Source organism: Eurypyga helias, unplaced genomic scaffold (genome assembly GCF_000690775.1).
Source record: "Eurypyga helias isolate BGI_N326 unplaced genomic scaffold, ASM69077v1 scaffold12887, whole genome shotgun sequence".
In the NCBI taxonomy this organism is placed as follows: Eukaryota; Metazoa; Chordata; class Aves; order Eurypygiformes; family Eurypygidae; genus Eurypyga; species Eurypyga helias.
In genome coordinates, this window is record NW_010261215.1 from 107,199 (window position 1) to 127,694 (window position 20,496).

Genomic DNA, 20,496 nt, shown 5'->3' on the forward strand with positions numbered 1-20,496 from the left:
ACCTCCCTGTTTTCAATTTGTACCCGTTACCCCTTGTCCTATTACTACCGGCTCTTGTAAAAAGTCCTCTTCCAGTACCCTTGTAGCCCCTTCAGGTACTGGAAAGCTGCAATGAGGTCTCCTCGGAGCCTCCTCTTCTCCAGGCTGAACAAGCCCAATTCTTGCAGCCTTTCATCATAGCAGAGGTGCTCCAGCCCTCTGAGCATCTCCGTGGCCTCCTCTGGACTCGCTCCAAGTGGTCAATATCCTTCTGATGTTGAGGGCTCCACAGCTGGACGCAGCACTCCAGCTCAAGTGGTTAGCTGGAGCTCAGATGGACCTTAGAGCTTCCTGAGGTCGTGTCCCTCCCACGGCCACACATGGAAACCTCCAGCTCAGGCATTTTTCTCAAAGCACTCCTAAGCAGACAAAACTACAAGAATCGGTGTTCCAGCCTGACTCCACAATTCCCTGCAGCTTGCTGGGCTGGGACTCTCCCATTTTAGTTCACCCCCTCTACATACAAGGGCACCTGCTCTGAATGACCTGAACCCACTGATACTCAAGGTGGGTATTTGAACCCCAGTCCAACCCTGTCTCGCTGTACGTAGCACGTGTGGGAGTGGGGCTGATCACTAATTTCATTAACCAACCCCTTTTAGTTTTATCCTTCACACAGATGAGCACACCAGGCAGGTGCTCTGTCATCTCCCTCCCGTGGGTGGTACAAGCCCTGAGCATCAATTGGGAATGCACCTCTCTGCCAATTTAATTTTGCTGGGAAGGGTCAATCGCCAGCACTCCCCCATCCCTGGCTGTCATATCCCCGCAGAGCTGAACACCAGATGCTCTCTGCAAATGGACTGTAACATCTGAAAGTCAGTAACCAAAGTTATTGGACTGACTTTGTGCCAAGATTTGATTTAAACTGGAAGTTGGAGGGGAAAAAAAAAAGGCTTTTTTTTTTTTCAGATTCTGGTATTTTGTATAAGGCAGCACATTTGGTCAGGACTTGAGAGGTAGGACTTCTCTCACTGGTCTGCCAGGAAATGTGGAAGCAGCTCTCCTTTCACCTGTCTGTGACCCAATTTCATCCTTTGTAAAGTTGGGGATAGCAACAGACCTCCTCAGTTCAGGGATTGGTGGTGTTTCTGTGTGAAAATGGCTGTATATGACTTAAAAGCTGAAAGCCTTTAAAAAAAAAAGATTTGTTTTACTTTTCTCTTCTTCTGTTTTCAGTTGAACCAAATACACATGGGGAAAAAAAGTAGGGGAAAAAAAAAAGAGAAAATGAATGTTTTGAAAAGTAATGAATTTTAATACCTTTTTGGTAACTGAATAAATGGAATAGAGAAAGAATATTTCACAGCTCTACTGAATGAGATGTTAAGGTATGTGTTTCTCAGGGAGGTGAGGAAGGTGCTGTACTCCTCCTCAGCTCTTCCCAATATGTAATTGATGGGAGTCTGAGGCCCATTCATTATCCCGTAGACCCCTGGGTTTATTTCTGCAGGTTGCAATACTTCAAGAAATTTACACAAATCACTCCAATCCCCTTTTATGATCCTCTTTGTTTAAAATAAAACCTGAAATACAGTGAAAGTATTCAATGTCTTGCTAGATTTTAGGTTTGAGTTTATTTTTCTGAGGGGGAAACGAAGTGCCTCATGCCCTAATCTGATAAATGCATTGGCCTATATTCCCTGGGTTGGATTTTGGGGCATAGGTGTTTTCTCCAGGGCTTTCAGCAGAACGGGGTCCAGACTTACCACCAGGAATTTTCCTTACAAATACAGTGCAAATAATAATGAGTATTTCTTAGGGTAGGCAAAGTTTATGTTTGACCACAGCTATGTGTCCAGGCACTTCAGGTGTGAGTTAGATGTGGACTTGAACCTATTCTGTTCATATGAAGCCTGTACACCTCATCCTCCATCTGTGAAAGCACTTTGCACTTTCCAGAGTGAAGATGAGCACTTTGGGATGTTATGGCAATGTGGGCTGTGTAGCATCCCAGAGACATGACTGGTTGAAATATCATTTGAGTCTGTTGACTTTTTTGTGAATAGAGTAGGTCATCGTTGATTCCACAGGTTGAACCTGGAACAGCTTTTCTCAGCAAATTTGGGTGTTCTGCCCTTATATCTTCCTGTGCAAAGTCTGTCTGTCTCTGAGGAGCTCACCAGGAGTTACGTAGTGCCTAGAAAAAATGTGGTGGATAAGGCAGGGCTCCGTGTGCTCCTTGTACATGCTTTTAATATTTTTCATTTTGTTCTTAGTAATTTCTGTGTTCACCTAATCCTAAGAATAGGAACAGATAGGAATAAATCAGCCATAAACAGCGTTGCTAATTAACAGAAGTAGCAAGGAGTGAATTGTGAAAGATCAGATGAAGGGTGAATAGAGTTCCCGTCTGGAAGACAGCTGAGAGTTTTCCTCAATGTAATAGCACTTATCTAAGGGAAGATTACACTTTAATTGCCCCAAATAAGTCAGGCTTTGCCAATGATTAGATTAAAGTGAGTAAACTCTAGGTGTACTATACATTTTGATTAAAAATGTAGTAAAGAGCTAACGGTCTGTGGTGTTTCAGCTTTGGCTGTATCTGTCAAATTAGATCCTTTCTTTATCGAACCCCACTCTGGAAACATTTCCAAAGGATTATGTGTTATCCCATTAATTGTTTGTTTTTCACACTGATGGACAATGTGCTGAGCAAATTTCTTCCTTGGAGATCTGGGGCAATTGCCTCAGGGTTGTTACTCCTGTCAAAAACGGCTGAAGGAAGAAACTCGCGTAAGCAGCAGAATGACTCCCTGTTCAGAGGCAAAGAGAGCTGGTAAAAAAGTGGAGTAACTCTAAGTCTAAATGGGTTTCAACCAGTTTGAGAGCTCAAAGCAGCGTCTTTGCACAGCCAGAGAACCCGAGCTGGAGATCTGCTGGCAGCACCAGCCTGGACTTTGTTCTGGGATTTGTTACTTGGGTTGGTGCTGGTACATGATCTGTGCCTTTACGCTTCCGTAGACACTGCTCTTAGGGCCTCATTTTAAGCTCCAAAGTCAACAGAACACCTATAAAGGCATTTTGGCTGCCTTGAGATGCTGGCAGAGGAGCTCTGGTGAAAGCTGCTGTGCAGGCTCTTTGAGACGTGCCTACCATCCATAGCAATAGCAGGAGGGAATTCAACCCTGAGCCATGAAGCTTGGAGTGTGTTTCTTAGCTCCAGCTGTGAGCAGGAGTGAGGTTGCGGGGTGGTGACTGCACCCCCAGAAGTGCAAGTGCAGAAGGGGCTCTGCTGTGAAGGGTTAGTCCCCCCTGCGTGGGCAGTGCCTGACTCACATCCTACCCTGTGCAGTGGCTTCCCGAGTGCAAGTCAAATCCATCAGGAAGTCTGTATAACTTATTAATTACAGGCTTACCCTAAAGTCAGTCTGTTCAGGTGTGGGTCTGTGGTGAAGAAGTTGATCTCGTGTAACCTTGCAGGTGGATATCCCTGAGCCCTCTGTTCTTCCCATTACAGAAATAAAGGGACTGCAGGTGGAGACAGTGATGATTTTTGAATAAGGGCAAAGAGAATGATGGTGTTTTGATCAGAAACCCAGAAATCAGGATCTGAAATGCAAGTTTTTGTTGCTTAGGTTCACTGCAGCACAACAGTCTCCCATCACGGTCCCCAGTCCCTGCCATGTGCCGCATGCAGTTTTCCTATGGCAAAGGTCTTTGTTGTTCTCCTGTTTTATGTGTTGCTCAAGAGGATTTAATCAGGTTCAGCAATGTTTAATAGGTTATTTGAAGAAGTTATTTAAACACATGCTATCACTGCCTGGCTGGCTTGGTCCTTGGCATGCAATGGATGGGTTGTGGGCAGTGCAGACTGGTGGCAGGTCTTCTGTTTGCACCAGAAGCTGTCAGCTTTGGACTGCAGACCCATCAGGTCTCCGATTCACTGTTGGAGCGTGGCCTTAATATGCCAGTTTGCTGGCTGCTGGTCCGTGGCACACATGCCTAGGCACGTGGGAATCCCCTGTCCCTCTCACCACATGAAACGCAGATTTAGGTTGTATTGCAGAAGCTGGAGGAGAGTGGGAGCTTGTGGGCAGCTGTGCTGTCTGCTTATAGAAAAGAGGGGGACAGGATTTTGGGGATTATTCTGTGTTTGACTTGCTCTAATTTGCAGTCTGTAAATCTCCCGAAACCTAAGATTTGCCACTCGTTGAACAACGGCCGTCACTTGCCTGTTGTGTGTAAACCAAATGTCACTTATATGTGTGTTTGTTATTTTGGGATTCCAGAACCAGGATCTCATCACTGATGGAAACTGTGATCAAGCAACCCTGGTAGAACCTGCATAGGCTTTCCTTCCTTGGGGGCTGCTGGGTCTTTTTTTCTGCAAGGGCTGTCATAGTTTTCTCAGTAACTCCCCTTGCTGGCAAGGAAGTACTACGGAGTATTTACATGTTCCTTCCCCTACGCAGCCAGCTCTTGCTCCCCTTGATCAGCCCCATTTGAAGTCAGCAGCGTGTGGGCTTCAGCTGTGTGGCTGGCAGGCTGTGAGGCTCCTGTGGTGATGCCCCAGCCATAGGGAGCACCAAGCTGGAAGTAGGCAGTGTCCCTGGAGAGCCGCCGTTGTGCTGCTGGGGTGGGGATGGGCTGGGAGAAGGATATCAGAGCAGGCTGACCACTTCATGGTGATGGGATGGTGCTGGCTGGAACAGAGCTGCTTCTGGTCTTGCAGCAGCAAGAAGCTCCAGCAACATGGAAACTGCCCTCAGGGCAGCCCGGCACAAGGGCTCTGCCTCCCCACAGGCCCCAGGAACATGGGCCCATGGCCAGGGCTGCAGGAAGGAAGATGAAAGGTAATATAAAAGCATTTCTGGTCTCTGCAGCACATTGCAAGTAGCAGTAGGCTGCTTTCAAGTCAATTGTTTCAAAACATATCTTTAAATGAATTAATAATTAGAGGCAGATGCCATCTTGTTAACATAATGAAGCAGTGGCCTAACAGCTCTCTCTGAGACACAAAAGTGAATGTTAATATTGGCCTTTCTCTGGTGTTGGACAAGTCACAGAAGGCTTGGTTGTGGCTAGTGTCTTCTGCTTTGCTGGGGTACACTCTTCTCTTTGGCTGTATTGGGAATGCAGGACATGAATCTCCCACATTACAGGAGCCTTGTAGCTTCTGCATTTGTTAGGAATGACAGTGTTCACACACCTATCTCTGAAACTCTGTAGAGATGGCCGTGCTGTCACTGCCTGGGGATGCTGGTGAGGTGCTGCATGAAAGGGGGGAGAGAGCCCCTAGATGCTTAAAGCCAGCTGTGCAGATGGTCAACATACAAACGTTGTCCTTTGGCTTCCAGCTGTGACTGGGGTGCTCCTGCTGAGCAGTGGCATCAGGCTCCAGGGCGGATGATGAAGCAGAGTCACATGGAAGAGGCTGAAAGGATGCTGTTGGGGATTTAGGTTAGACTTTTAGCAAAAAGAAAAAAGTAGGTAAAGGGAGGCACCATTAGGCATGGTGGGTGCATCTTGATACAAGTGCCAGGTCAGGGAGTGGAAGCAGCTTGGACCTGAGCAGAGGTTAGGCAGAAGGAGCTGTGGCAGCTGGGCTGGTTGGGAAGAGCACTTCAGGGTCTGGACAGTTTGGGATTTAGATGCCTAAGGTACGGGTCTCTGCTGTGACCCTGAAAGTGTTCCTTAGACTTCCTGTGCCTTAGTTTACTGCTGTGCAGCACCTTGCCTGTAGGAGTCTTGTGCTGTCAAGTTTAAGGAGCTGAAGGGACATGAGCTGTTCAGTGCCAGTGCCGGGGTCCTCCTGAAGCAAGGCTTCAGTTTGATGCAGGCACTGTTCAGGGGGTGCTTGTGAAGACCCCTAAGCTGTTGCTAAGAAGTGGATTCCTTGGCTCCTGAACAGTGAGGGAGCCTTCCCGCAAGATTTTACTGTATCTGAATGTAATTCTGGCACATCGTGACTAGTATTCCATTTCTCCTTATTCCCTGTTGGGTTAGACCTGTGGTTAGGATCAAGTAGCACTCACAGTCAGCCAGGTGTTACCAGTGAAATGTTTTAGCTGGAACATAAAAATTGATTTGATCTCTTGGCTCATCCTGCTTAATGAGCAAGTGTGGAGCTGGGCCACAGCCCAAGGCCCCAGTGGTTCTGCAGACTGAAGTCTGCCTCCTCTGCTCAGCGCAGCCAGAGGTGCCTACAGGACTCTGGGGGCTTTCCCTGGAGGAGAGGAGTTTGGTTTTCCTGGCAGCAAACAGGTTTGATTCATTAAGGCATCTCACCATGGCAGACCTGATGCTATAAACAGTGCTTGGGTTCAAGCATGCTTGGAAGCACTGGGAGAGATGCTGCATGTCCATGAAGGCTCTGCTTTCTCAGGAGAGGTTTTCTGTTGACCGCTTTGCCTGGTGTTTTGCACTCTAGTTTGTCCTGGATCCCTGTGTGCAAGCAGAGCAAACAGAGTGAGTCCCTGCCCTGCCTTGAGCATAAGGTAGTCTAGCAAATGCTCAGAGGAGAGTGGTTAATTAGTTGTATTTCAGCACATTTCATTTTTAAGGGCTTTGATCGTGGCATGGAATTGTGGATCTGTCGCCAAGTTTGGGCTTCAAATGAATAAATAAATGATAAATGATCATTTGGCAGCAATGAACCTGCTGCACTCTCTTTGCATGTTTATGTGGTTTCCCTTCTCCCATCTGTTCCCTTCCTCTAGCTCTTCCTTGTGGGTTGGCTCTCCAGCCCCCCTTGCCTGGCTGATGGCTGTCCCCAGCCCTGCTAACGGGATGTGCTTGCTCCAACTGGAGACATTAGAGCTGCCACCTCAGTCGACAAAATCAGAAGACTGATCTAATCAGTGTCTAATCAAAATTAGAGACTGAAGAACAGCCTCTAAATATAAAAACATGGGTTTTGCTCTGGTAATCCCAGGAGAGCAGGTTGGGGCTGTACCAGGCACTTTTCCCATGTAATAGGGAAGAAGCTCTGAGGATGAGCATCCTTGTTTCTTCTGAACCCAACTGTAGAGGTGCGGTTGTTGTGGTTTAACACCAGCCAGAAACTAAGCACCACACAGCTACTCACTCACTCTCCTCTCCCCTCCACCTCACTTAATAGGACGAGGAGGAGAATTGAAGAAAAAAGGTAAAAATCATGGGTTGTGATAAAGACAGTTTAATATGACAGCAAGGGAAGAGAAAATAATGCTGAAAAAAGCACGCCCCAAAATGATGCGCAATAAAATTGCTCATCACTTCTTGACCAATGCCCAGCCACTTCCTGAGCCAGAGTCCCCTGTCCAACTCCATCTGGTTTATATACTGAACATAATGTCATATGGTGTGGCATATCCCTTTGCCTAGTTTGAGTCTGCTGTCTGGGCTGTGTCCCCTCCCAGCCTTTCGTGCACCTCCTCGCTGGCAGAGCACTGGAAGCTGAAAAGTCCTTGACTTAGTACAAGCACTGCTTAGCAACAACCAAAACATCAGTGTGTTATCACATTATTCTCATGCTAAATCCCAAACGCAGCACTGTACCAGCTACTAGGAGGAAAATTAACTCTATCCCAGCTAAAACCAGGAGGCCAGGGAAAGGAAATTGCTAAAAGCAGAGAGAAAGGAATGGAAAGACAAAACAGTGAACAAAGAAGTGGCACTGCTGGGGTGGGATGACAGGTATTGCAAGAGGCATTAAGAACGATAATGAGAATGTGGGCTGCACAGAGTTTTCCCTGTCTTTCTGCTCTCATTTTCCCAGCCTGTTATCTATTCACATTCATTTGTCTGTCACATGCTGATTCTGCCTTTAGCAGGGGTGGTTTGTGGCAAGGTTAGCTAGTCCCTGTTCCTCTTGGGTGAGTCACTGATCAACTGACATAGATATTTCTGAACATGTTTGCTATTTGGAGAAATGCTTGTCATGTGCTTGATTTGGAGCATGTTCCTTGAGGAAGGATTTGTGCAGATATGCACCATCTTAAAAGGGTCTTAGAAGGCATTTACTTGCATCAGTGATATAAATGTTATTACCTGTAAGAAATGCTATGGCATCAGTCATCCCACATCACATGTTGTTTTTTCTTGCCTATTGGGTGACTTATGCAGAGAAGTTTTGGAGGTGGCATCAAGTGCATGCATGACTGAAATAATGCACATTTAAAGAATTCTTTCTGTGAATCCTTCTGCAAGCAAAATTTTACTTGCAAATATGATTGGGAATAGTGACCAAAAAGCACCACAGGAAGTAAAAGGCACCAGTATCAATCAGAATTAATGCATTTTTTGCAAGGTGGTGTTTGAGAGCACGTCTCTGCCAACCCCTGCAGTTGGGCAGGTAGGTGAGCTCTGTGTCCAAGTTGTTCTTCACCCTCTGCAGGAGGAGGTGAAGGGTATTTTCTTTATTCTTTGATTCCCTTTTCCTCTCCCTTACAACCAACATCAGGTTCTCAAATTGTTGCGTTCTTCACTCACAAGAGTAGCATTTGCATTTTTCTCGGCACTTGGCTTCAGTACACGGCCATGTGGCATTTTACTTTTCAGCAGTTCCTTAAAGAGCTCCCTTGTGGTTAATGAATGCAGAAACTTTGTCATAAACTAAACCACCCTTCCCTCCCCTTAATCTAGACTGCTGCTTACTCAGGGAGCCCCAGATGGGTTTTGATGACAGAAGCCCGAAGTGCTGAGTAAGCAAGATGTGGAATTGCAATCCTTCTGAAGATGCCTTGCTTTCTTGCAGACTTCTTGTCTTCTCCCGCTCTGCGTGTATGCACAGATTCTGGGCATGGTGCCATGCTCTGCCTTAATTGCAGCACAGATTAAGGGAAGGCTGTGGTTCCCTCAATTTGGATGTAAATACGACTGATGCTCAGCACATGGGAAGTCAGAGTTGAAGTGGGGAGGAGGCTGGTGTAGAAAGTCTGCATAGAGGTAGGTCACTTAGAAGTGTGTTTTGGCCCTGCAGCAGGGTCAGCCTAGAGCTGTGGAGTGAAATGAATCTTCTCAGTGGACCTGGTGACAAATTTTGGTGTGAACAGTGGGACTATCAGCTTGGTCCATCAGTTCTTTTGCTGGAGTTTTAAGTGGTGAACATAACAGAGCTGACTAGCACATCAGTGGTGGACAGCCCTATGGAAATCTGAGGGGAATCTCCCCTGCCCTGCAGTTTCTGTATGGTATTTCATTTCTGAGGCAAATTAATATTTCTCTCTCCCTTGTTCTTTGTTTCCAGACAAATGATGCCGCAGGAAATACCTGGAACTGGCTTTACTTCATCCCTCTCATCATCATTGGCTCTTTCTTCATGCTCAACTTGGTGCTGGGCGTCTTATCAGGGTAAGACACTAATGACTTGCTTGTCTCCACCTGGATATGAAAAGAGAAGATGTGTTGGGTTTAGCACTGTGGGAGGATGTAGCTGAAAAGAGAAGATGGGGCGATACACCACACTGTATATTGTCCCCCTTCACATGTTTCCTACCCTGTCCTTTCCTTGAGTAGGATATTTCTATAAGATTATAGAGCTATAGGCTCATATACATCATTAACTGAGATGATTCCGAATCCAGACCCAGGCATTAAGTGAGGTCCCTGTAGCTATACTGACTTGGGCCTGTGCAGTCAACACTCCTGTGTCTTCTTGAAACTCATCAGGGAATCACTGATGCCAGTATAAATGGTGGTGATATTAGCAGTGTGAGGTTAATGGTTGGACTTGATGATCTTAAAGGTCTTTTCCAACCTAAAAGATTCTACGATTCTAAATACTGCAGTGCTGAAGCTGCAATCAGATGTTCATAATGTGTTTGGTGTAACTGCAGCATGGAGAAAGGGGAAGCTCAAGCAAAAAGCCATTAAAAAATCTCAGTTTTTAGGTTTTGTTTTGTCATTGTTTTTAAGACTCTAGCTTTTGAAGTCAATGTTTGGATTTTGGGGACACGCTGGTCTGCTGATGTTCAAGACTCAGGGGTCAGCCAAGGATTTGGTGTTTGTTGCATACGAGTTTTGGGTTTGGGCCATTGTAGAGATCAAGCTGCCAAGTTCGAACATCCCCAGCTGGAACATCCCCAGTGTCTGTGGAAATTTGATCTGGAATTAACAACCTGACTCATCTTAGTGGTTTGCAAGCTCTTAAACTTTGGCACCACATTTTGCATGCAGTTTCTTCTTAGCCCAGCCAGGTGATCCAGATTACATAGACCTATCAAGATCTAGATTTGTTTCTGGCTCTTGGCAGCATGGGAAGAGAGAAGAGTTAATGCTGCTGAGTGGTAAAAACCCTTCAGTGCTGCACCTTTGCTCTTTGTCTTTAAGTTACTAGAGGAAGAAAAATGTTTTCCAAAGCACAGATTCATGCTTAATTGTACTTTCTGTGAAGGATCCTTGTTGTCAAAACACACACTGGGGGCAGGAGCAGGGAGATAGCAGACCAGGTTTGTTTGAGGACTGGCAGACGTTCTGCTACAAGACGGTCATGGGGAAGGCTACATCGTGCTCTTTGCTGTTCCTTCAGTCCAGGAATAATGGTCATGATCAATAACTGATCAAAGCCATTCATCAGACATCCTGTTGTATCAGAGGCTTTGTAGGAGCGCTTTGTGACCATACTTGTCTGACATCTGATTTAAAGCCAGCGCCAGAGCTAGGACTGAGTGTGGTTCATTAGGCAGTTCGTCTTCCTCGTTCCACAGTGGTGTCAGCCCACGTTGACTGAAATTATATTTGTGATTTAAAACAAAACTCAGAAGGCTGCAGGCCCCTGTTCTTTTGTGCTGGATTCAAACGTGTCTGGTGACCAAAAGATTGAGACCTCTGTCTGGGTCTCCTGAAACTTTCTCACTGCTTGGGGAAAATATGAATATTATATAAATATGTATCTTCAAATAAAAATGCAGCTCTGTGCATCAGGTTTCTCTTTGTTAGTGGTGAAATTTGTAAGTGCTGGTAAAAACCTGATGTAAAAATAACCCATAACCTTGGGCCACAATTGATATGACAAAAACCTCTGAGTACCTGGCTAAAGATATATTTAAAAGTGTGTTGACTCTGTAATTCAGATTAAATGAGAGACTGCCTGCTGTACAGCGTGTCATCCTCATGCGTGCTGATCAGAGCACTGCCAGTGTTCTTGTAATCAGTTAATATTTAAATACCCTGCCCAAATGGCTCCCTTCTCCTTCCTGCTGCAAGCACTGGGGTCTGGCAGAGCTCGGCTCTGCTTGTGCCACCAAATATCCAGATTTCCCCAATAATCCTAGGACATGGGGTGTGGAGTTACTGCAAACACCTTATTTCTGGTGGTGCAATGGGGCTGTTGGGCTCTCCTATGTCCTTACCAAAGATAAGCGCTGCAGTGCGTGCTGTGCCGTACCCACTCACCGCAGTGCTGGAGGTGGGTCTCTGACTGGGAAATTGGTAGCATCTCCCCCTTGGCAGGTTGCATGTCAGAAGCAAAGATAGACTGTGCTGTTCTCTAGCTGTGAATATGGCAGGATTGAGAGTTTCCTGGATTACTGTAGCGGTCTAGGGTACACAAGTGAACTGCTCCTAAAATCCAGGAACTGCCTTTGCTTGTTTACTGAAGATGCAGGGCTCTGCAGCATCCTGTCTGCTGTCAAGTGGTGGGAAGGCAGGTGTGTGTCCCTTGTTGGGGATTTTCCTCTCTACTCCTCACTGTGTATTCCCCCTGCTTTCTGTTTTCCCTCTCTGGTGCTTGATTCCTCTGTGAGCTGATAAAACTCAACAGCCCTGCAGAAACAAATAGAGCAGAAAACCACAGATTGTTTTCTTCTGGAGGAGCTTTTGAGTGCCATAGCTGATTTAACGGGAGATCAGGACTGTATAGGGCTGAAAGTGTGAGGAGAGATTTCTCTCCCCTGTGATAGCATTAAGACATTTGATAGGCTCATTTATTTCTGCATGTGAGCTGTAGACGTCTGTCCACCTGACCAAGATGGGCAGATGCAGGGTGTGTTCTGCCCATCCATGTGCTGGGAAGCATGTTGAAGTGACTGATCAAGCCTGAAACCTCCCCGGTCACAGATTTTAAAAAAGGGGAAAGATAATTTTAAAAAAAAAGAAAAAAAGACACCTTGTTGAGGTTCTACTGAACCATCCACCACACAAAGGAATGAACCAGGTTTTGCTCATACTAGAGAGCTGCCCTTGACTTTTTCTTTAATCATGAGAAGCCATTCTAGTCATGCTAACCTTGTTCCAGAGAGCTGCGGTTCCTTGGTTCCCAGGAACTGGGGTAGCATTTTGTAGTTTTCCAGTGCAGAGTGGAACAGCAGCAGTAGTGAAAATATCTATGAATTTAGATCCATAATATATTTCTTCTAAAACATCTTTTTCCGTGGACTGCAGTGGGTGGTTATTCTCACTTGTTAGATTATTTGTAAGGTCTTTGTGACTTAGGTAGCAATAAAGGCATCCACCTCAGGGAATACAACCTTTCCATAGGAAAAGAGATTGGCTGCCTCTGGTGGCACCATGGGAATATTCTGGCTCCAGGTCATGCCAAGAAGGGTTGACCCCAGATGCCTTTCAGTTTTCCCTAAACACTGCATTGTTTGCTCCTTGGGGTATCATGGGATTTGGCTTCAGTTCTGACCAGAAAATGCCCTATGATGATCCTGATAAATTTTTTATTGCACTCTACACATGATTCTGCAGTGAGAAGGGAAAATTACCCTCCATTGAACTGAGAAGTCCTGACCAACACTCACTCTTTTTTCTGACTTCGTACTGTTTTCTTGCTAGCAGACTGCAGCCCCCTGCCATCCTGCTTTGGCAGCTGTTTCCACCAAGAAACAGGCACCCATATGCAGATACACCTTAGCTTCCCGGGGTTCCCTCCCTTAGCAGTGATTTACAATGCTGTTTTCTCATGCTCCCAGCCCTCAGCCTCCTCTCAGCCCAGCTAGCAGCTTTCCTCCGTGGGCTGGTGGGATTATGGGGTTTTCTACTGCTTGGGTGTCGAGTTGAGTATTAATTTTGCCTGGTAATGAGCTGGATGATTCGGTACAATACATTTGTGACTGTTTTGATGTTTTGGATTACACAATGCAGAGAGGATAAATGTTATCGTGGGATGCTGCGAGGAAGATGATTTAACTTATTTCAAGGCTAAGTGCTTTTTGGTGCCGTTTCACGTGGCAGTGGTGAGGGTGGCGAGACAGCAGGAGTGCTGGCCAGAAAGGGCAGTGCACTGGGAATGATGCATTTGAATACTGAAAGTCTGTGTCTCACGAGTATGAAAAAATGCTGCTTGTCAGGTCGTCAAATATTTATGGTGAAACCTGAGGTATTTCCACACCAGCCAGTGAAGAGTAATGATCTTTCCTGAGGTTTGCTCCTCTGGCCACAATAACCAGGTATGGAGAGGCACTGCAGTGGCCAGTTTGCATCTTCCCTGTATTACCACATCATGGTCTATACCTGCTCTATCTTGAGATGTGCAACACCTGCCTCTTGTTACGTGAGGCTGTCTGGTGCAGGAACTGCAAGGAGACCCTTTGAATGAATGCAGCATCTTTGTGACAGCAGGAGCCTGGCAAGGGATGAAGCTACAGACCGCGCTGGCACCTTGTAGGCAAACAGGGGTCAGGGTAAACGGCGCTTTAGTTCTTTGCTGCTGCACCCTGCTTTGAGCACTCTGCAGCACGGGGTGATGCTCGCTGGGCAGAGTCACATTAAACGCTCCCCCTGTCGCGTGCTCCAGTCTCCCTAAGGGGTAGCTGGTTTTGCTTCTGACTGTGGTACCTTGCGTCACTGAGGCTTTTGTCCTGTGAGAGCAGCTCCCCGGGAGGAAGCACAGCCCCATCCAGACCTCATTGAACTGGCTGTCTTGGTGACTTGCTGTGCTGAGTTTCATCACATGTTTTCCCATCCTAAAGATTTTTGCCAGATTGAGATCATAAAACTTCATCCTGCAAGATGAGTAGAGGCTGAAGAAGAATTAGGGTGATTAATTTGTCATAATGGCAAAGCATTCTTCTGTCCTCCTTCTCCCTCATTACGGAGACAATCATTCATTTTCCCTGCAAATTTATTTCAAGTTCACTGTTACCTGCTGTGATCTGACTTTGGCTGGTGTTAATTATTTGCAGCAGAAGACCTGCATCATGAAAAGATGTGAGATTCTGCTTACGTTCTCACTGCTTTTAGTCTTGCCCCAGCCTGTGCTTAGAAACAATGGGAAAGACAGGGGAAAAATAAATTCTTTCCTGTTCCTCACTCATCACCCTTTTTAACAAAGCCATCATTACAAACAAGAAATGTGGGAGAAGCACAAGTCTTTCTGGCAGAAGAGGTCAGGGAGCAGTGACTTTCCACGTGAGCTTCATCTCACCAAGATAAATGTCCTATGGGATGTGGATCTTTTGGTCCTTTTGTGGTTTTGGTTAGTATAGGAGAGATGAACTACCTTTATTTGCCCTTCTGTTACGCCGCAATGGAAATTAAAGCCTGGAATGTAGGAATGATACATTGGAGACCTAAATTTGAATTTCCTGGGGCCTCTGCTTTGACTCTGGGGTGGAGACTTGATGAACACAGCCAGAGGTTCATCCAGCAATTGCCGTAGGCTGATACTATGAGATAAATGATGCTTTTTAATTCCTTTTCTCTCTTTGTTCTTGCCTCCTTGGAGCCAGGTTGGCCCAGCTGTGGCATTCGCAGCATTGCGAGTCAGATTAGGTGGAATCAAAGTGAAATTGGCACAAGCTGAATGTGAAGACAAAAGCAAGGAATATGCATTGAAGGCTTCACCTCTGTGCTGTTCCTCTTTCTAGAAATACAAGATGTATCCCATATCTGGTTTGCATTTGAAGCATCTTCCTGCTATGTTCAGTGATAAAAGTGACTGTGAAGCCTGGCTCGGTGCTGAGAGATCAATCTCTCTGTGATACTTTCATCCTTTATCAGCTGGTTGAGGAGAGCTATATTTTCCCCCTCTTTAGAGCAATGAGGAGGAAGCAGAAGCAGCTCTGACTGTACAGGATTGACTGAGCCAGTCCTTACTCCTAAGCAGTGGGTATTAGGATGGATTAAGCAGCTCAACCATCTGGGTTTGTACGTTTGGGCTCCATCTGGGAGAGATGGACGTGCCTCCTCAGACCATGCCCAGGTGAGACAGAAACATATAACACTGTGTGCCTTTGGGCTTTTGTGCAGCTGATGGGATAACCTGGGGCAAGTTGTGAGCCACAGAGCTTACTACGAAATCTCAGTTCTCTTCTGGGCTTTCCTTTTTTAATAACAGGGTTCAAAACTGAATTCTCAGCAAACCACCTCTATGCACAGGAGAACAATCTCTTAAAGGTACCAAATGTCACCAACAAAAAGAAATTCTTACTGCCAGATTTTCAGGTGAATCAGTTGCTTGGTTTAATCTCATTCCAGCACGTTCCAGTGTGATCTCTGAGCCCCTGGGATGTCCTTTCTTTCACCTCCTCAGATTCTGTTCTTGCCCAAATGAGGTGCATTTCCATACTTGTTCTTGTTCCAGATGGGCTTTCTGATCAATACACTTTGCTTGTGTTCAGTGGTAACCTGGGCCTTATTTTTAGAGGTGATTTAACATTAGTCTACATGTATTTTGATTCATATTTTCAAATCAGTAAGTCAGAGGCATCAAGTTATTTTGTTTTGCCTGCAGGTTTCTCTGCATGTAAGGATTTTGTCTGTGAATGAGAATAACCATACCTTGGCTCATCCTGAAGTCTTCCTAGGACTTACTGTGGTAAAGGTATCTGATGCTGCAGTAAAGAAACCAATGTCCTTGCTGATCTCCTTTAATTCTGTATGCAGACCTTCTGGGTGCAAGGTGCCAGCTATGGACACAGCTAAGCCATGTCTCTTGAGTTTGCATCTTCCCAGCTACGGGCCAGGACACCTGATGTCCAGGCAGCTGGAAAATGCAATGCTTGACTGTTTACTCCTGGATTTATGAAGGGGTTTTTTTGTTTGTTTTTGTTTTTTTTAATGGCAAATTTGATTCTACCCTTCACCTATATTTCTAACTCCCCAGCATCCACCCAGGTTAGTGCACTGCAGGGAATGATGCTCCCTTCCCCTCTCTCCTTGATGCTGTGAGTAATTCAGCCCCTGCTGTGGCTGCCTTTCCTCCTCTCTTGGAGGAGTTTTTCTGAGAAACACCAAAGGCTGGTGCCTTTGAGGGCTGGCCTGCTGGGCAGCATCCTGCAGGTTTGCTGTTCTCCTGCAGCTGCCTCCCTGGCAGCCCCTTTCAAAGCTCTCGGAGATATGTTGTGGGCTGAGGTGGGTCCTTTAATCTCTAAGAGAGTTCAAAGAGACACTGGTATTGTTGGCGGTGATGTTTCCCTGGTGACAGTGCAGCCTGATGAAGCAAAATCCTTCAGGAATTGAGGGAAGATGGTGTCCACTGTCCCTGCTCCGATCACGAGCTTTGCTGTTGTGCTTCAGATACTCCCTTCACTTCTTCCCTGGGGTCCTGCCTGCCTCCCTCTGCACTGCCTCAAGGCACCACAGCACCCACAGGAGGGTGAGGGTCCCCAGGCTCTTTCTGTATCCAGGACACCAAGCATCTGCTTTTCTCTTTCCACTCCCCACTGCCCATCTTGCTCCTGCTCGCTCTTTCCTTCTGCCAGGACTCCCTCACTGCCTTTCTCTCTCAAAGAAGAGGTTTGCAGAAAGTAAAATACGTGTTTAGCTCAGCCAAGGCTTTGTGTCCTTGGTTGTCTGAACAATTAGAGTCATAAAGGTTTGGGCTTTTCTGTTGCATCCAGCAGAGGCTTCCCCTCATGAAGGATTTACTGTTCTCCAGGAAGACGAAAGGCAGAGATGTGAATCTGCAGAACAAATTCTTTCCCTGGAGCAAGAATCTGCTTTTCTAAAAACATGTGGATGCTGATGCAGTTAGTGAATGAAACGGTAGGAGTATTAACTGGATCAGACCCTGGTGAAGCAAGCCACAAGGGGCTTTGCAGGACTGTGTGTACGAGGTAGCAAACTCAATCACACAAGTAATGGCAGGAGCACAAGGAGCACTGCAAGAACCTGCCTGTCATGCTTTATGTAACTGGCTTCACCCAAGCAGTCAGGACTGATTCCATTAGGACAAGGTGGCAAACCCCAGCATCAGAAACAGAGGAAAAAAATAACTGAAGGCTCTTTCTCTATCTCTTTCTCACAGTTGATTAACCAAAATAAATGGTAGGAAATGGACTTCCAGCCTTAAAATGCAATGAAGTGTTTCTGCTTGCATGGGGATGCTCTCAGGATGCTGGGAGGCTCAGATGTGTGTGCAGCCCCTGTGCTGAGAAGTAACCCTAAGGCACTCTGGAAGATCTCGTTAAGTGATGTACAGCCCCTGAGCAGGTAGTTGCAGGTTGCCAACAGCACAAGAGATTTGGGTTTACTGAAAAATGCAAATAGTATTGTGTTCATCTTACCTCTCTTATCATCCGGTGTGTTCGTGTGTCTGGGGTGCTACAAGTGCACGTTCTTATCTCTGCAGCCTCTTATGGAAATTCCTACCTCAGCGTTGCTCTTGCTGACAGCTTACTGAAAGTTAGGGGGATAATTGGCACCAGGTTTCTTTGGAGGCTCCTTCCTTGCTGATTGCAAAAGGAGTGGACTGAAACAAAAAGGAGTTTTTAATGTTTCCCCTCTCCTCACCCAGGCATCTCCCAAGTAGTACAACATGCATGATTTTGTACCACGGCTACTCCCCCAGCACATGTTTCCTGCAGTGATGCTCCTTCGACTTGAATGTCAGGGAGCCAGAGGAGTAGTTGTTTTCCATCTTCCACCTCCAGCCTGTCCCTCCATGCTCCCGAGTATTGTGGGTTGCTGACAAGTATCAAATCTGTTCTTGGGCACTGCTCCATGTTCAAGCAACAGAGCTTACAAATTAAGCCTCCTGTCTTGGCCAATTTTGTTTCTCCACCTGGAGAATTAGTTTTGGCCTGTGAGTAACTCAGTCAAACATCTGCAGTCCTGGCCGGTTTCTTTGCCAGCAGCTCACCCACTTGAATTATCTGGCTCCTCTCCATTCTTGAGGGTTGCATTTCTCTAGGCACGACTATGTCCCGAGATGTCATGTGCCATCCAGGCTCCACTTTACTCATTCCTCTGACGCACTCGGGCTGGAGATGAAGCCAATCCTAAAACAGATTTACTTTTTGTTTTCTTTTGTTTTGTTTTAGACTTTAAAGTCTAAAAGTTCTTTACAGCTGCCTTCCAGAAATCCCTGGTGGAATTCTCCTGAGATCTGTGCTCCCTCTGAACCGTGCTTTAGATTCAGTAGATGAAGGCTGTTCTTCCATGTTAAGATCTGAGAATTCATGAGATCATGTGCAGCTCAGTGAATTATTCTGAATGAAGAGCTAATTACCTGTGTTGTTATTGCAAATCACTGATCATCAGCACTATTAGTGGTAGCAATGACAGTGATGCTATATCATCTCTCTGCCTCCTCCCTGTGAGTGGGAAGTGTTTCTGTCTGCTTTCTAAGCGGAAAACCTGAATTACAGATGTTTAATGGTGCGATTAGTCTTGCAGCGGGCCTGCTGTCGCTGGCCCTGGGAATGTGCCATGAAACCCAAGACCAGGAGGCACATTACATGGTGCTCCATCTCAGCTCTCTGCTGTCATACAGGAAAGTTAATCAGAGACTCAGGGGATGAAGATCGTGGGGTTTTTTTGTTTTGGTGTTGTGGGTTGTTTTGGTTTTCTTTTTCCTTTTTGGTTGCTGTAACAGTATTTTGAATTTAAGACCAGCATGGATAAAGTACTTGTAAGAATTTCATTGGTTTATGTAATCTTTTACTGACTGTGGTGGTTACTCATGAGTTGACCTTGTCTCTTTTGTGGCTGGGAAGTGCTCTTGAATTTCCCTGAAGTAGCTATTCCAGTGCATATTTACACTGAGATTTATTTTATGCTTCCACACACCAAGGTGATAAGCAACAATCATCCATTTTCCTGGTGACTTTAAGCACCGACCACTCTTGAGAAGAAAAATGTGACACATTGAGCTTGACTGGATGGCATGTGGTTTCCATGATGAATGCCCTTTCTCTGATCTCTGTTTGTTCCTGCTGTCTCTATAGAATCAGTTATTCACAACTGTCATGTTGTAACTGAAATGCCTTGTAGCTGTCTACCCAGGCAGAGCTCGGCTTCCTCCAAAGCACTGTATCCTGTTGCTGTGCTGCGTGTAGAACAACTAAACCACTTTCCTCCTCTTAATGCCTACCTGGACAGTGCTGCAAGATTAATATTTTGAAGGGTTTTGGGGGAATGTGATGGTCAACAAGAGCCGAGGATGAGAATGGGTGAATGTTAATACTCATTCCAGAATTGGCTGAAGTGTGGAGGACCAGCTATGAAGTAAGTCCTGGAGGCAAAGCTGGGCAGGAGGCAGCATATTTCCTGTCAGGTTTCCTTTCCTGTGATCTGGGAGGTTTCTGCAAGTCACTGACAGAAATAGCAATTATGCTGAATAAAAGAGGAAACTTATTTACTGCTACAAAACATTCCAATGGGATTTTCTCTGTTTTCATTTAGAACTGTCAAGAAAACCTCATATGAAATAGTTTTAGATGAAATATGGTATTTTGATATAATTTCCCCCCTTCTTCTTTGAATATGTTCTGAAATGTTGTAAAAAGCTTTGAAACTGAAGTTCTGGGAGTTTCCAGTTGCTGCAAATGGGGAATATTTCCATTCCTGAATGGTGTTGCATGTAGTAGAGGAGAAATTTGTTTTTATTAATACATTTCATAAAGAAAAATACAGCCTTTTGACCAGTTCCAGCTTCATCAAACATCTCTCCTATCTCCTGGAGACAGGAGAAAGAGATGCATTCCTCTGCCCAGAAGACCATACATCAAGACTCTCCAGTTTTCAACCTGGATGATTTTGCTACAGCTCTGTAGCACTCAGAAGGCATTAAATGGGCAGAGACTGAAGGTACTGTCTTCCCCTGGAAGTTACCTTCCCACCTTCTATGGCAGTGTCAAACCTGCCAGCTCCAGGGAAAAGGAGGGCACTAGTGCCTTCAACCTCAGCAACATTCCTCACTGGTGGTTTGTGAAAAGTGCTGTACAGAAAGTACTGAAGGTTTGCAACTTAGCAAAGTTTCTCTCTTATTTTCTTACATCTTTAAAGTTGAGATTAAAGGTACAAGTCCTAGGTAGCTTTTACTTTCCTTAGGCCAGATAGGGTCTGGCAGAGGATAAAAGGCTTGGCAAGGAAAGCTCTCCCTTGTCTGCTCCTTGGGGGCTCATCTTCTGTCCTCCCTGCCCACCATGGTCCGTCATGAAAATCCCCGCTGGCTGTTGCCTCCTCCTCCCATCCGGCACATCCCAGCTCTGGGAAATTTGCCGTGACGCAAGCCTGTAACGCAGGAAGCATGGCCCCTCCACGTCTGAATTTTAAATGCATGTTGTCACTTTGTGCTGTCTGATCTCATTCCTTCTGCTCCAGAGAGAAATCAAAACTGAGAGGAGGTCTGTGGCCCCAACCAGC

At 45.8% G+C, this 20,496-nt stretch overlaps 1 protein-coding gene across 1 annotated transcript in view; it reads left to right on the plus strand.

The window, feature by feature from the left end:
- The window catches only part of LOC104512353 (voltage-dependent N-type calcium channel subunit alpha-1B-like), a gene marked incomplete at both ends in the record, with an annotated part of 55,433 nt that overhangs the window by 24,058 nt on the left and 10,879 nt on the right, over positions 1–20,496 (plus strand). Inside the window, one exon of the mRNA XM_010155301.1 lies at positions 9,212–9,315. Within this exon, the coding sequence (XP_010153603.1) occupies positions 9,212–9,315 (104 nt within the window). The remainder of the gene's footprint in view (positions 1–9,211; positions 9,316–20,496) is intronic.